We start from the raw sequence: 14,593 nt of genomic DNA on the forward strand, positions 1-14,593 counted from the left end.
TTTTTTGTTTTTGTTTTTTGTGTTTGTGAGAAAAAGTTTAATATATTGTATACTTAAAATGTTACTATGTATAATTTTTGAAAAAAACCCAAAAAGAATGTATTGGGGTGTAATGTAAGGTTTAAATCCTGTTCCCAGGCATTTTAAATTTTAACTAGAGGGCATGTCTCAAACCCACCAGCTTATCATAAATAAACTCAAGTTCTTAAATCTCAGATATTGGATTGTTGAAGGGTTATTTAGGTTACAAAATTCTTACGCAGGTTTAATATCCATTATTTATGATAATAATGGATGAAGATTTGGATCTAATTCTTAAGCTGGTTAATAAAAGTACATCCTTAGGTGCCCATCTTAGTTTATTACATTTTATAGTTGTACATAGGGCTCCTATGTCTAAAGTTAAATTATCGGGTATGTTCTCAGACTTAAATCCTTGCTGTGATAAATGTAAAATTGAGGAGGCTTCTTTAAATCATATGTTTTGGACATGTCCTCGCCTTGAAAAATACTGGAAGGAGGTATTCAAACTCTATCTTTAATTCTCTTTCCAATATTTTTATTGAGTTTTATATATATATAATATATGTGTGTGTGTGTGTGTGTGTGTGTGTGTGTGTGTGTGTGTGTGTGTGTGTGTGTGTGTGTGTGTGTGTGTGTTTGGAAGCTTCTTTAAAACCCCATTTTGAAGATGGGTTGCGAGCTCTGAGTTCAGCCTGTTGAAATACCCTTGTTGTCCTTACAAGAGGAAATGGCTGGCTGGAGTGTTTCTTCTGAAATAAGGGAAACAAGAAGAGCTCTGTTGTGACTTGGAAGAAGAGGTTATCATTTGGAAAACCCATGATGGGGCACGTTTCTTCGGTAAGACACTGAAGTACAGATCATGGGAAATAAGTTTATGTGTGTCCAATGAGCAACAAATCTCTCTCTGAAATCAACAGGAACCTTCCTGAGCAGTAACCTCTTACCTTTAAGCATCAGAGCCTGGTGAAACCTCATAAATGTTAAATTCAGTGCACAGTATAAGAATTGCCTGATATTGGTGAACTTGGAGGAATGAAAAGTGAGATTGGATTGTAAATCAAATAACTTTCCTGAAAATATACACATTACATACACGTGCGGTTAGAATTAGAAGTGGGTTAATTTAGGTTAAGTTAATAGTAATGTTAAAGTTTGATCTTGTTTTTATGTTTAAAGAAAATTAAAAACAACTTTTGTTTGAATAACCATTTGTCTTTGTGAATTTCTATTGTTGTTGGGTTTTGGGGTCCTCCGGACTTGTAACAATATATTAACAAATAGCTGCAAACCACCTATGAAAGAGATTAAAAAAAAACAATAAAATGTATATAAAATAAAACTATTCTAATAATCTAACCCTTTTCTTGTGAAATTAGGATTAAACATGTTTGTTTCATTAATACATGAAAGAAAGGACAACCAAATCGTAAATTGGGGTCTAATAATCTTATAAATTCTGGAAATAATTAAGGAAATGACACCATAAATTTAGAAAATTAAGGTTAATTACATCAGTCAAGCATCTAATTTCTTTTTCCAGAGTCAAGCTTGCCATCACATCAGATAACCATTGAGTATGTCAGCATCCTTCCATCTGGCAATAAGAAGAGCAAAGGCTTTGGGATTGTGGCCCAGACAAATTTCAATCAGTTGACTTAAATAGGGCAAAAAAAGGATTAGGAGCCAAATTAATATTAATATCGATCTTTAATTCTCAATGTAAATTTAGAGCCGAATCTTTCAGGTACAACTGGAGGAGATGATATTCTTCTAACTCCAATTCAATGTCGTACTCTTGTCTTTTGCATCTCTCCTGGTGAGATGTGCAATTTTGTTGAGATGGAAGGATGTTGCCCTGCCCACTCATGCTCAATAGGTGAGGGAACTTATGTCTTGCTTAAATTTAGAAAAGATATGTTATCCAATTAATAATTCAAATATAAGATTTCAAATGCAGTGACTTTCATAATCTCGAGACAACATTATTTTCAAATTTTAATATTTGCCATTTTATTTCATGAACAAAGTACCTATTTTCTTTAGTCACATCCCTCTGGTTAGGGGATAGGGTTTAGAATCACGCTGTCCGTGATTTTTTTTTAATTGATGTCATTTTGAATTGTGGTTATATATGCTTTATAGCTTGATGAATTATCTAATTTGTCATTTGTTAGTAATATTATGTGTTCCATAAATGTTTTGTAGGTCCATACTTATTTGTGAAAATCAAATACAAATATTTAAAAAGAAAAAAGAATGTATTGGAAGGGGCCAACACTCTTGGGCAGTGAATGAATGCTGTCCAGAGGATGCCCAATCCGGGCAACATCACGAGACACTGTACAAGTTTGCCACACCTGAATGAGAAGTTGGGCTTGGATTCTCAGGCTGGGGAAAATACGCAGTGAATGGGAATGAAAGTTCTGACCATTCGTCAGGAAGGGAAGGTCCAGCTCGTCAACGCAGCGGGTACAATTCAGGGCGAGTATCCAGCAGCATCGGCTCGCCGCTCCCCAAATCTGCCTGCCTCATGCTTTCCAGGGGGGAGGGTTGGATGTTGCGCTGCTACCATCGGACTGCCTGCTGTCTGTCCTCTCTTTTCAAGCACGGATGTCATCAAATTAATAAGGCTGGTCCATCTCTAATCTAAAAATCTAACGTCCCCATAATCGGAGTAGGATAAAAGAGCATTTAATTATAATGCATGGACCCGTTATCATTTACTGCTTCAGTCAACATTGTGGCCAACGTTTCTCCACTGTGTCAAACAGTTGCAAGCCAATGTCTGAGTGGCAACGAAGTCTGGAACCCAGCATCCTCAGACGTGGGGGAAGGGGGGGGGGGGGGGGGGGATTGAAACTCGAGATTGACGGACACGCGGCTGGTCCACACGGCTGGCAGGACGCGACGCCAGCGACGAATCGGGTGAGAGGAGGCGGGATCGAGCGATCCGCGGTGCCCCTGACTTGCCGAAAATGACAAGCAGCGCGGCGGAGGTTTGAGCGGTGACTTCCCGCTGCCTTTGAGGGCTGAGAGTGGAATCAGCTCCTCGCCTGGGTTCTCTCTCTCTCTCTCTCTCTCTCCCTCTCTCTCTCTCTCTCTCTCTTCTCTCCCTCTCTCTCTCTCCCTCTCTCTCTCTCTCTCTTCTCTCCCTCTCTCTCTCTCCTCTCTCTCTCTCTCTCCCCTCTATCTCTCTCTCTCCACCTCCCCAGCTCTTTTTTTGTTGCCTTTTCCCTGCGAACGACTCTGAATTGGATGAATGACCATTTTCTCCTGCCGGTGAAGCGGCGGGTGGGGGGTGGAAATGTATCGGATTGAGCAGCCGTGAACAGACTTCCTGTGTTTGACAGGGATGGAGGGAATCTGTCAAAGTTCTACGTCTCTCCTTTCATTTGCGCTGATTTATAGGGGGTCCAGTTACTTTTGCTCTCTCGCCCTGACCAGTGTCTGCTGAGTGAGGGCAAGGCGTGAGGAGGAGGGGGGGGGGGGAGCGCATTCTGCCCACTTGGCCGGCGATGTGTGAGACGATTCCAGAGCCGTCGGCGGAGAGAACCAGCAGGATGAAAAAGTTGAGGAGAACTTTATCGGAGAGTTTCAGCCGTTTGGGTGAGTTACTCCACCTTTTCAAACGACGAGATTTCGGCTATTTACTTTCGGTTTTGGGGGGGGGGGCGTTCATTAGTTTTAAAACGCGGCAGAGTTTAAAGCGGATTTTCTCTTCGGTTGATCTGAACCCCTTTCACTGGCGCAGTCAGTGGGGGGTTGGGGGGGGGGGGTCGTCCCCTGCTGGGCGAGGATTCAAGAGTGATCTTGCAAACGTGAAAGGATTTGGGGGGGGGGGTTAAATATTTCAATACACTTTGATGCCGCAGGGGCATCAATGCATTTTCAAATCATTTCGAGATGAGTCAGACCAGACCTGGTAACAAAGCAGTTTTGACCAAGTTCGACATCAAGTCAGGGATGAGAAGTTGAGGTCGTTTACCGTCCTGTTTACGTTTATAATTGTCTTCTCTTTTAGCCTTGAAGAAGGAGGACAATAGCTTCGACGAGGTAGGACTGCGCTCACAGTGTGGGGTTGGAGTGACAAGATACTGCAGGGATGAATTCTCTTGGTGCATTTGGATTTCACAAAAAGACCCTGTTATTTGACCAAGGTTCAAACCTGAATCAGACTTTTATTACCTCAATTTACTTTGGGTTTGGGTAACCACGAGCTATATTGAAATCATCTCCAGAATAACTTGTTTCTTCGCAATGTCTAACCATCAGCATTAGGGAATCTTAAAATATTTACTAATTTCTAGTGCTTGAATGTAAAATTTCCTCTTTTCACTGCAAATACTGATGACAAAATAGAATTAAAAAAAAAATTCCCAGCTCCGAACAAGTCTTGCTTGCAAGTGACCGTGTTGGCCCCTTAGATTTTGTTGTTGTTGATTGGAGTTAACTGTCACCCCCCCCCCCCCCCTTTCTGAGAGAATGAAAGTGTGCAAAGGTTAAATTTGGTGTGGTCTGCATCCATGAGGTGTGTTGCATATAGTTAAAAGCCCAAGGTTTAGTTTTCCATCTTTTATATGTCCACATTTTCATCCTTTTGTGGCAAAGCGAGCCAAATGATTGAAGTAAGTTGCCACTGATTGAAGCAATTCCGAGCTGAAAATGTGAGAGTTCACCCTTTTAAGATAATGGTGCACAAATGTTGTTGGTGGATAATTAAGTTCAGGGATGTACATTAATTTGTAGCATGTCGCACAGAACTTGAATCCAGACCAAAGGAAAGCTTGTAAGCGCAGTTTGTTTATTGATAGCATGAGTAAACATAGTCCAAACTTTATGTTCAGTTAAAGCAAAACATAAAAGCATTGTATATCCTTGCTTTGCTTTGTTTAGTTTTGTTTAAATGGATGATATTCAATAGATTCCACAGACTAAAACTCTGAATGTCTGAAATTCAGATAATGGTTAAAATCTTTAATTTCCATAAAGGGGCACCCAATGGTGCTGGTTTCAGAATAACTTTATTTTTAATTACATGCATGGCCTGTATTTGTAGACTTGATGGACTCATGCAACGGACAGCAGGATATAGTGGATGCATAATTCACATCTTTTGTTCCAAAGCCTGTTTACCTTGTCAGTTCCAAAGCACATCAGTTACCCTATAAAAATTGGTGCGTGACCCTCTGTGGGTGGAGAGGGGAGTTAGTACGAGGCATCTGTTTGGAATGCTGATGGATTGGGGATAATGTGGTTGCTAATTGAAAATTGATAAAAAATCTCAGCTTTTGTGGAATTGTAAGTTGATACTTGATGCAGCCAGGTCTGTAGGGCTCCAAGGTAATGATGATGGATTAGTCACCCTTGGCTGATTAATGGAGCCTGCGGGGTTGACGTATCATTTTAAGGTCAGATTCCTGCTGCTTGTCTTTAGATAAGGTGGTGCTATGATACTGCTCATAAAGCTGCTTCCTCACAGCTTTAACGATCCAAGTTTTGTCATAACCTCGGGTGCTTTCTGTGTGGAGTTGGCACATTCTCCCAGTGACCATGTCACAAAGATGTGTGGGTTGATAGATTAATTGGTCATCATAATTTGCACCTAGTGTGCAGATGATGGCACGCTATCTGTGTGGGCGGAGAGAATACAGTATGATTTTCTTTACATGCTCAGTGGTGGCTGTGGACTCAGTGGGCAGAAGTCTTGTATCTGTGCTGTGTGACTCTTGACTTCCATCCCTGATCCTTAATAATCAAATAATTCAAGCAATTGAATTGCTTCAATCAGTGGCAACTTATTTCAATCATTTGCTTGTGTTTAGGAAAATATTCTCTGTGGATTACTCAGTCGCTTGATTTGGATAATTTTTTTAAATCCAAAGATGCATGGTTAAGTGTAACAAGTAGTGCAGCAATATTACAGCAACTTGGGTTCAATATTACAGCAACTTGGGTTCAAATTTTATGTTGTCCATAAGGAGTTTGTAAGTTCTCCCTTGACTACATGGGTTTCATCTGGGTGCTACTGTTCTACTCACCCTCCAAAAATAGGTTAAACACAAGTTAATTGGTGTATTTGGCTGGCAGGGCTTGTGGCTGGAAGGACCAGTTATTGTACTGTAACTTTACATATAACATTTTTTTAAAAATTGAAATGTTTGTTATGCCTAAAACAAACAAACCATTTAGCAGGTCTTTTCTGTGAAATTTGAAATGTACAGATGACATAGAGTATTGGGAAGAATTGTTGTAGCCATGTTATTGATTAAACTTGCTGTGTTTGCTGGGGCAAAACAAAATTTAATTTGGAGACAAAATTTGCTGAACATCATTCTGTAAAGTTGTTGATCTTCACAGAAGAGCATGTAACACCTGAATAACCCTAATGCTGTAGGTTTTCTGTTAATTATCAAATTCAGTTTGCATTTTAAATCTCATTTGTCAAATGTAAATAAATTTCAAATTGTATTTGATTTATTACTATCAATAATTTAAATTGATACATGGATCATTAAAAATGCAAATTTAGACAAAAGACCTAATAATAGACCAGCTTTTTGTTTAGTTTTGAGATGGGGTATATTTTCCTCTCAAAGTATTGTTTGAGAAAGAAGTGTTATGAAATAGTTTCAACACTTGTGACCTGAAAATATAATCCTAGCTTTGATTTCTTCTTTTATTTGGCACTTAAAAATATAAGTAAGATATGGTACATCTTAGTCACTTTTTTTCTTTGCCTATTGACCAAAGGTAGTTGTTATTGGAAGTTGTCCAATCATCTTCCCGTAAAGCCTGTATTGAAATATTGCTAAATCATTATTCAGCAAAGTGTTTCTAAGGTAAAACAACAGTATAAGGAGAAGTTCCACCTTTATTCCAATTATTTGCTAAGAGCTATTTTTGTCATCTGTTAGAGATTTCTTTGTGAATTTATTTTCACCAGGCAGTGCAGAGAAGCTACTGCTGTTCGCCTCTTTTGTTCTTGCAAGCATGACTCGTGTTTCATTTTCAGTGAGAAAACCCAAGAGTAAAATCTTACTTTTGTGGTATAGTATTTCAAATCTGTGCATTAAAATAATTGGCGTGATATTTATCTGTGCATTATACATTGAAGAAAGCTTGCATTTGTGATCAGAACAGATCTGTTGATGGTATAGCATGTGAAAATTATGCAGATTAGAACAGCATGAAATCAGTATCCAATCCAAGGTCTTGGATGTGATGTGAAAGCAATAATTTTCTTTGTAAATCTCTGCCAAACAAGAAATTTGATGTGTGGGTTACGCAAATTACATATGATGCTTTACTTTGTATGACAAGCTAAGTTGCAAATTGGAATTCACCTGCACTTCTGGAGACTTGTCAAGGTTAGAGTGCAAAATTCTGATTTGAATTTGATTCTGAGATTTCAATTTTGCATATATGTTGCATCACAGTATAATTTCACAAAAGTGCCTCGCCAATAATTCCTTGAATAATCATGATTTGGATTGAGCTGAAATCTAACAGAGAATAAGGATGTCTGGTTATGGCTTCAAATATTCTAGGCTAAGATTCAAGAATTATGGTGGAAGTGTTTGATTATTGGTGGTTATGGAAATTGTCCAAAGCTAGGTTAGATCAAAGCAAATGCATTTTTCATTGGTTCCCTTTTAGTGTTTTAATGCTCTTTTGAGATATATATATATTATTATGATATTTTAATATATTTGCAGAAGCATTTGACAGTATCCTCCTTGGTTAACTTATCATATTCCAGTTAAAAGAATCTGTTATCCAGCTATTTTTATCCCTTCTCAAATACTTTTGAAAGGGAGACACAGAATAATTTTCAAATGTATTTCATACTTGAAATAATCTTGCAGTTTAATTGTTTAGACAATAAAGAAAAAATGCTTTTTCAACAGCATGGCACATTTTATTTTGCCTTGCTCCTTCCTGTTCAGTGTGCAGTTCCAAATACAAGTTTTCAAAATTCCTTTCTTCCAAGTATAACTCCGATTATCCAAAATTGGATTCTCTGAAATCCTCATTCATCCGAAAATCATTTCGCTTCCCAAAAATATTGGATGAATGAGGATTTCTGAACCAATCAAAAATCCTCATTTATCCAAAATCATTTTGCCTCCCAAAACTATCGGAAAAATTAGGATTTTTGAAAGAATTTTAAAAAATCCTTATTTATCCATTTTTTTTGGCGCTGAACTCACTTCATAGCTTGAAAAAAAATTTAAACCCAACATGCTTGTGTGCGTGTCTGAGTTGCCATTTTGAATCCAACGGAGCACTCGAGGGTTTTGCGATGGCAAAGAGTTCTGCAGATTGTGAGTAGAATTTCAAGTGTGTGGAGATTTATCTTACAGTATGTTCTTCAGCATGTGTTTTGGTGTGAATTAAACATTATTTCATGCTTTAAAAGCCTTCTCTTGTTATTTGTTATTGTTTAAACACTGTTTCAAGTGATTTTCTATCGCAACTTGGCTGTTTTTATAAAATGACTGGTTTTCTGAAAAAACCGTTTATGCGAAATGGGCCCAGTCCCAACCATTTCAGATAATCGGAGTTATACTGTAACATATAGAGGGTTGGGATATAGGAATTCTTGGATGAAAGAATAAAGAAGATTAAATAGTTAAATATTATTTCAGAATAATATTTTCTGCTCAAAAAAAATTGGACAATTTGCAGAGCAATAATCTGTCAATTGTTAAATGTTGGTTTTAAAAATGTCTTCCTTGGGCAAATACTGCTGGCATGGTCTTGATAGGAAGCACCTCAGGAATGTCAGCAATCACTTGTTTTAGCAAAAATCTAGAGAATTCAGCAGATGAAAGATAATCTTTCCATGACTGTGTTTTTGCAGCCGAAACTTGCTGCAGAGTGAGTCTGCTTTGCAGATATTTCTTCATTATAATCATGCATTGGGACTGCATGTGAATCTGCACCAATAGTAGAACATTGATATCACTGCTAGAAAATGCATTGTTTAATTTTAATTATCTTTTGTTTGTTCTCCTTCAGCATCATGATCGAGTTGTGTGACTTAGCATGTGTGGGATTGTTGTTGCAAACTGACTTTGTGGTACAGCTTATTGGAACTCCACTTTATTCTATTCCAAAATGCACAAATGTTATTAGCAAATTAAATTGAAGTGGTCATAATCCTGCAAGTGAGAAAATAAGCTGTGAGAATGGGAGTGTTCAAAATGTGTAACTTGCTTTGGAGGTGCTGTTAATGAGCTTGAATGGTTCTAAAAATGTGTCTGTGTGTCACAGAGAGTTGATGCGCCTGTACTTTTGTTTCAAAGCCCAATCTCCTCTCACTTGTAAGGTTTTGGGTTTTGGAAGCAGGGAGTTACTTGAACATATGATTCATACTTCTATTTCTGCACAATATCAAAGAATTAATGAACTTTTGGAGAAACCATTCAATGTTCAGCCTCATCTCACTATTCACAGAAGAGTATGTTTTTCAGTTTCATTTTTTTTCCTCAACAGCTTCAGAAGTGGATGAATGGTCAGTGTTTTACAGTGACAGTGCTTTTAATGATTTGAAGCATTCCAAGATATCTTTACATAAATGATTTTCCAGTGATGAAGAGAAAATGATGTGTTTATAGATTAAATTCTACACAGTATGTCACTTCCAGTTGGCTCCGAAACCAGGGCATTGAAAGCAAGAGTGGTAGAAAGATTTGAGGTACTTGTATGTGGCTTTGATTCTCTCATTTTAAAAATTTTGCTCTTTATTTTGTCTCCATACCTCATAAAATGTATTTGCCTCAGAGATGGTGCAGTATAAATTCACCAATGTTTCTCTTAAGATGAAAAGTTTGTTCAATTAAGTGAGCTTTCTCTCTGGAGTTTAAAAGAATGTGACAGGATTTCATGAAGACATTCCAGTTTGTTTTCTCCAGTCAGAGAGTCTAAAATTAGGGTTACAGTGGCACGACTCGTGGAGCTGCTGCCTCTCAGCACCAAAAACCTTTGTTCAATCTGACTGTGATGTATGTGGGTTATGAGCTTTCGTGCAAGTTTCCCCAAGTTCTCTAGTTTCCTCACTCATCCCAAAGATTGGTAGCCACTGTAAATTACCCTTAATATGTAAGTGAATGGTAGAATCTGGGAAGAGTCGATGAGAATGTGGGGTGAATAAAAACAAGTGCCATTGATGTACAATTCGTGTGAATGGATGGTCAGCATATACATTTAAATTTAATTTAAAAAAAATTAAATTTAGACATACAGCATAGTAACAGGCTATTGAGCCCTGCTGCCCAATTACACCCAATTGATCTACTATACGCCTGAGATTGTCTGATCTTGGAAGCTAAACAGGCTCAGGCCTGGCCAGTACTTTTGAGGGAAGACCGCCTAGGAACACCAGATGCTATAGGTTTCCGTGAGGGGTGCTGGACAAAGTGGCGACTCTCTTACCGCCTTACAGAGGTCAAAAGTTAAAGCATTTTATGTCTGTTACATTCTAAATGTAGTATTACATGACAATAATGGAACCTTTACCCATTTACCTTTACTTTTACCCCCAGTACATTTTTGAACAGTGGGAGGAAACCAGAGCTCCTGGGGAAAACCCACGCAGACACGAGGAGAATGTACAAACTCCTTACAGACAGCGCATGATTGGAACCCCGGTTCTGATTGCCGGCGCTGTGAAGGCATTGCGCTCACAGCTATGCCAACCGTGCCACCTATAGTGGGCTGAAGGGCCTGTTTCCATGCTGTATCTCGACTGGGGTGCTGTGATTGGCTATTTAGGAAAGAATGGTGTAGAGTTGCATTGATTAGACTCTTTATGGAGAGGGTTGTAAATGTTTGGAATTCTCTACCTCAGAAGACTATGGACATCTTTGTTGCTGAAACTTTTGTAAGCGGTCGTGAAATATTTAAAATTCTGAATGCAAGGATTTGGGGATTTAGAATCAAAGGAAATGGGGATATGTTAGGAAGGTGGGCTTACCATAGGAAAAGCTGTTGACTCTCTGAATGGTGCAAAATACTGAAGTGAGCTTTGGGGCTTTTTTTTTGTGCTTCTTTTTCTTACCTTTGGAAAGAATGAAAAGTAAACCTGGGGGAAATTGTACTGATTGTAGGAGATAAATTGGAGGATGAAAATAAAGATTGTAGTTCTGCAAAATAATGCTCAATTGGCTCTCTGACAGAACTTTTCTAAATGTACAACAGCCTTTCCTTATTTTCATGAGATTACAAAGCGTAGCATGTAAATGTTTCATTTTATTTTATTTAATAGCGCAGTAGAAGCTATTTCTGGCCATTTAATCCCGTGCTGCCCAATTACGCTCAAATTAACTACAACTACATTTTGGATGGTTGGAGGAAACCGAGTACACGGGGAAAACCCACTGGGAGAATGAACAAACTCCTTACAGACAGAGCCATATTTGAACCCAAGTCACTGGTGCTGTAACAGTGTCAAGCTAACAGCACGTTAACTGTGCCGCCCGTAAATAAGAAGGCAAGGATAACTTATTGATTAAACACGGTAATTTGCAAAGATGACAAGCAGTGCCATTGCATGATATGAACTGCTTTTATTTTGTCAGGAAGAAATGAAATATCTTTATTGCAATCCCACACAACTGGGGAGTATACAGGAGGAAATGGAAATGGAAGATGGAACATAAAACATTACAGTAAAGGACCTTCAGCTCATGAAGTTATGCCAACTTTCATAAACCTACTTCACAACAATCTAATTTTCCTCTCCTTCACACACATAACCTACATTTTTCTTCCATCATTGTACCTATCTAAGAGTCTTTCGAATGCTGCATCCTTCACCCACGACAATGCATTCCAGGCCCCATCATTCTGATTTCAGATTTCATATTTATTGCCAGAGTACATATATCTCAATATTGTACACAACATATAAGTGCAAACAAATAAAGAAATGTGAGCAAACAGTGCAAAAAAAGATTAAAGCGCAAAAGTAACAGTCCTTAAATGAGTCCCTGATTCAAGTTTGTTGTTGAAGATTTTGAGGTGGAGGAGAAGCAGCTGTTCCTGAACCTAGTGGTACGAGTCTTGTGGAATCTATACCTCTTTCTTGATGGTAGCAGTGAGAACAGAGCATGTGCTGGGTGGTGTATGAACTTGTTTGTGTTTATTTGAAAAACCAACTTGCCTCTGACATCTCCCCTAAACTTTCTTCCACTCTACATTAAGCAGATGTGCTCTGATATTTACTATTGTTTCCCCAGGAAACAAGTGGTGGATATCCACCCTATCTAAGTCCCACTTAATTTTGTAGATGCGTATTAATTCGCCTCTCATACTTCATCAGTCCAAAGGAAAAAACCCAAGCTCTGTCACCCTTGCTTGCTCTCTAATCCAGTCAAATTCAGCATCCTTTCTAAAGCATCTACATCCTTCATGTATTCAGATGGGTAGAACTGAATGCAATGCTCCAAGTGTGCTTTAACCAGAGTTTTGTAGAGCTACATTACCTCACGGATCTTGAACTTAAATCTCCTATTAATGAAGGTCATCATTGCCATATGCCTTTTTAACCACTCTATCAACTTGCATGGTGACCTTGAAGGATCCATGGATCTGGACCCCAAGATTTCCCTGTTGCTCTACACTTGAAAATCTTGCCATTAATGATGTACTCCACCTTCAAATTCAACCTTTTAAAGTGCATCACCTCACACTTATCCAGATTTGTCACTTCTCTGCCCAACTCTGCATCTTATCTGTATCCTGTTGTAAACTATGACAACCTTCTATGCTGTTTTGGTGATACAACCACTGGACATCTGTGACTGCCTGCATTCCTACCTGCCTACTGCAGGGGGAAACCCACTGTACCTGCAGGGAGGTAACCTGGGAGGCTGGCTCCACCTACTCCCTGCCAAGTACTGGCCCCATATAAAAGCTCACGCCGGCCCTTGGGTCGGAGTAGAGCATGTGGAGCCAGAAGGGATACTGAACCTTATGTCCAAGTTTTAAGCTAATTAAAACCTATAGTACAACCTTCGTAGTTTGAGCTTGTTTGTTCGCACTGCATCACATCACTCTATCCACACCTCTAACCTTTTCATCATCTGCAAATTTGCAAAGATGCCCCCTTACAGTGGTGACTCTTTGCATGCAGCTCTGCCGGGAATGATCAGATATTCATATTCAGAACTACTCTAGCTCGAACCCACAACCACAGAAACTGGCATACCTGTATGTAACATTCTGTTAAGTACTTTGGAATTGCCAGGAACAGCAACTCTGGCAGACCGCTGATGATTGGATGCAGAGGGCAGCTACAGGTTGAAATAAGATGCTGGGTCCTGAGGCCTCTGCTCCGTACCTCTCTCCGAGCCAACGTACAATCTTTAGGAAATAAACTGGATGATGTGTTTTATTGAGACATAGCTGAACAAGAGCAGTCGAGATATAGTGCTGCAGCCCAAGGGCTTCACCTTCCAGTGCATGGACTTGACACTGGCGTCAGGTAAAGGCAAATGTGGCAGTGTTGTTTCATCATCGATTCATCGCAGGGCACAAATATGATGGTTATGTCCCAGTTCTGCTTCCTGACCAGGAACATCTGGCGATCAAGTGTCGTCCATTCCATCTATCAAATGAGTTCTCTGCCATCATTCTGATCACCCCAGACTAACATCAGCCTGGCACTGGAGTGCCTGAGCACTATAATCAGCTTCCATGAGACACCACATCCTGATGCCTTGCCGATCATCGTAGGGGACTTCAACCTGGCAAACTTGAAGAAGTTTCTGACAAATTATGGCCAATATGTTACTTGCACAACCAGAGGAGCCAAAGCAATACCACCATGAAGAATGCCTACCAAGCCAACCCACACTGTCTGATCCCACGCTGTATTTTTATTGCTGGTGTACAAGCAGAGACTGAAGATGAGATAACCAGTGGTGAAAATTGTGGAAGTATGGTTGAGAGAGGTGGAGGAGCACCTGCAGGACTGCTGTGAATCAGTGGGCTGGACAATATTCAAGGACTCATCCTTAAACCTGAATGAATATGCCATGGCTGTCACCAACATAATCAGGACCTGTGTGGATGAATATATGCCCTTGCACACATACCATGAATTTCCCAACCAAAAGCCATGGATGAATCAAAGGGTTCACAACCTGCTGAGAGTTAGGTCAATGGCAGTTAAGACTGGTGATCCAGATCTCTACAGGAAGTCCAGGTATGACTTATGGAAGGCTATTGTAACAGCAAAGAGACAATTCTGAGTGAAGCTAGAAACAGAATCAGATACTCATCAGCTATGGCAGGGCTTGCAGGCTATTCTATTCTACAAGGCGAAGCTGAACATTATAAACAGCTGGTTTGCTTCACTACCCGATGAGCTAAACACCATACTCGCTTTCAAGAGGAGAATTCAATGAGAAGATGGTGACCCTTTGAAATCTGCCTCTGAAGCCAACGTCAGAACATCTTTGTAGAGGGTGGATCCTCGCAAGGCATCAGGCCCTGATGTCTGTGCCAATCAACTAGCTGGTGTGTTCATGGACATTTTCCCACCTGCTTCAAAAGGGCATCA

The 14,593-nt window shown here is 39.5% G+C and overlaps 1 protein-coding gene across 4 annotated transcripts in view; it reads left to right on the forward strand.

Moving 5' to 3' along the window:
• Positions 1-3,002: 3,002 nt before the first annotated feature.
• Positions 3,003-14,593, forward strand: part of cdk14 (cyclin dependent kinase 14) — a 776,693-nt gene continuing 765,102 nt past the window's right edge. For all 4 annotated transcript variants that reach the window (XR_011350130.1, XM_069914351.1, XM_069914354.1 and 1 more), the window contains exons 1-2: positions 3,003-3,630; positions 4,046-4,077. Coding sequence is in view for 3 of the 4 variants with exons in the window: in XM_069914351.1 (XP_069770452.1) it covers positions 3,540-3,630; positions 4,046-4,077 (123 nt within the window). In the remaining variant the exon portion in view is untranslated. The remainder of the gene's footprint in view (positions 3,631-4,045; positions 4,078-14,593) is intronic.

Source organism: Narcine bancroftii, chromosome 1 (genome assembly GCF_036971445.1).
Source record: "Narcine bancroftii isolate sNarBan1 chromosome 1, sNarBan1.hap1, whole genome shotgun sequence".
Taxonomy (NCBI): Eukaryota; Metazoa; Chordata; class Chondrichthyes; order Torpediniformes; family Narcinidae; genus Narcine; species Narcine bancroftii.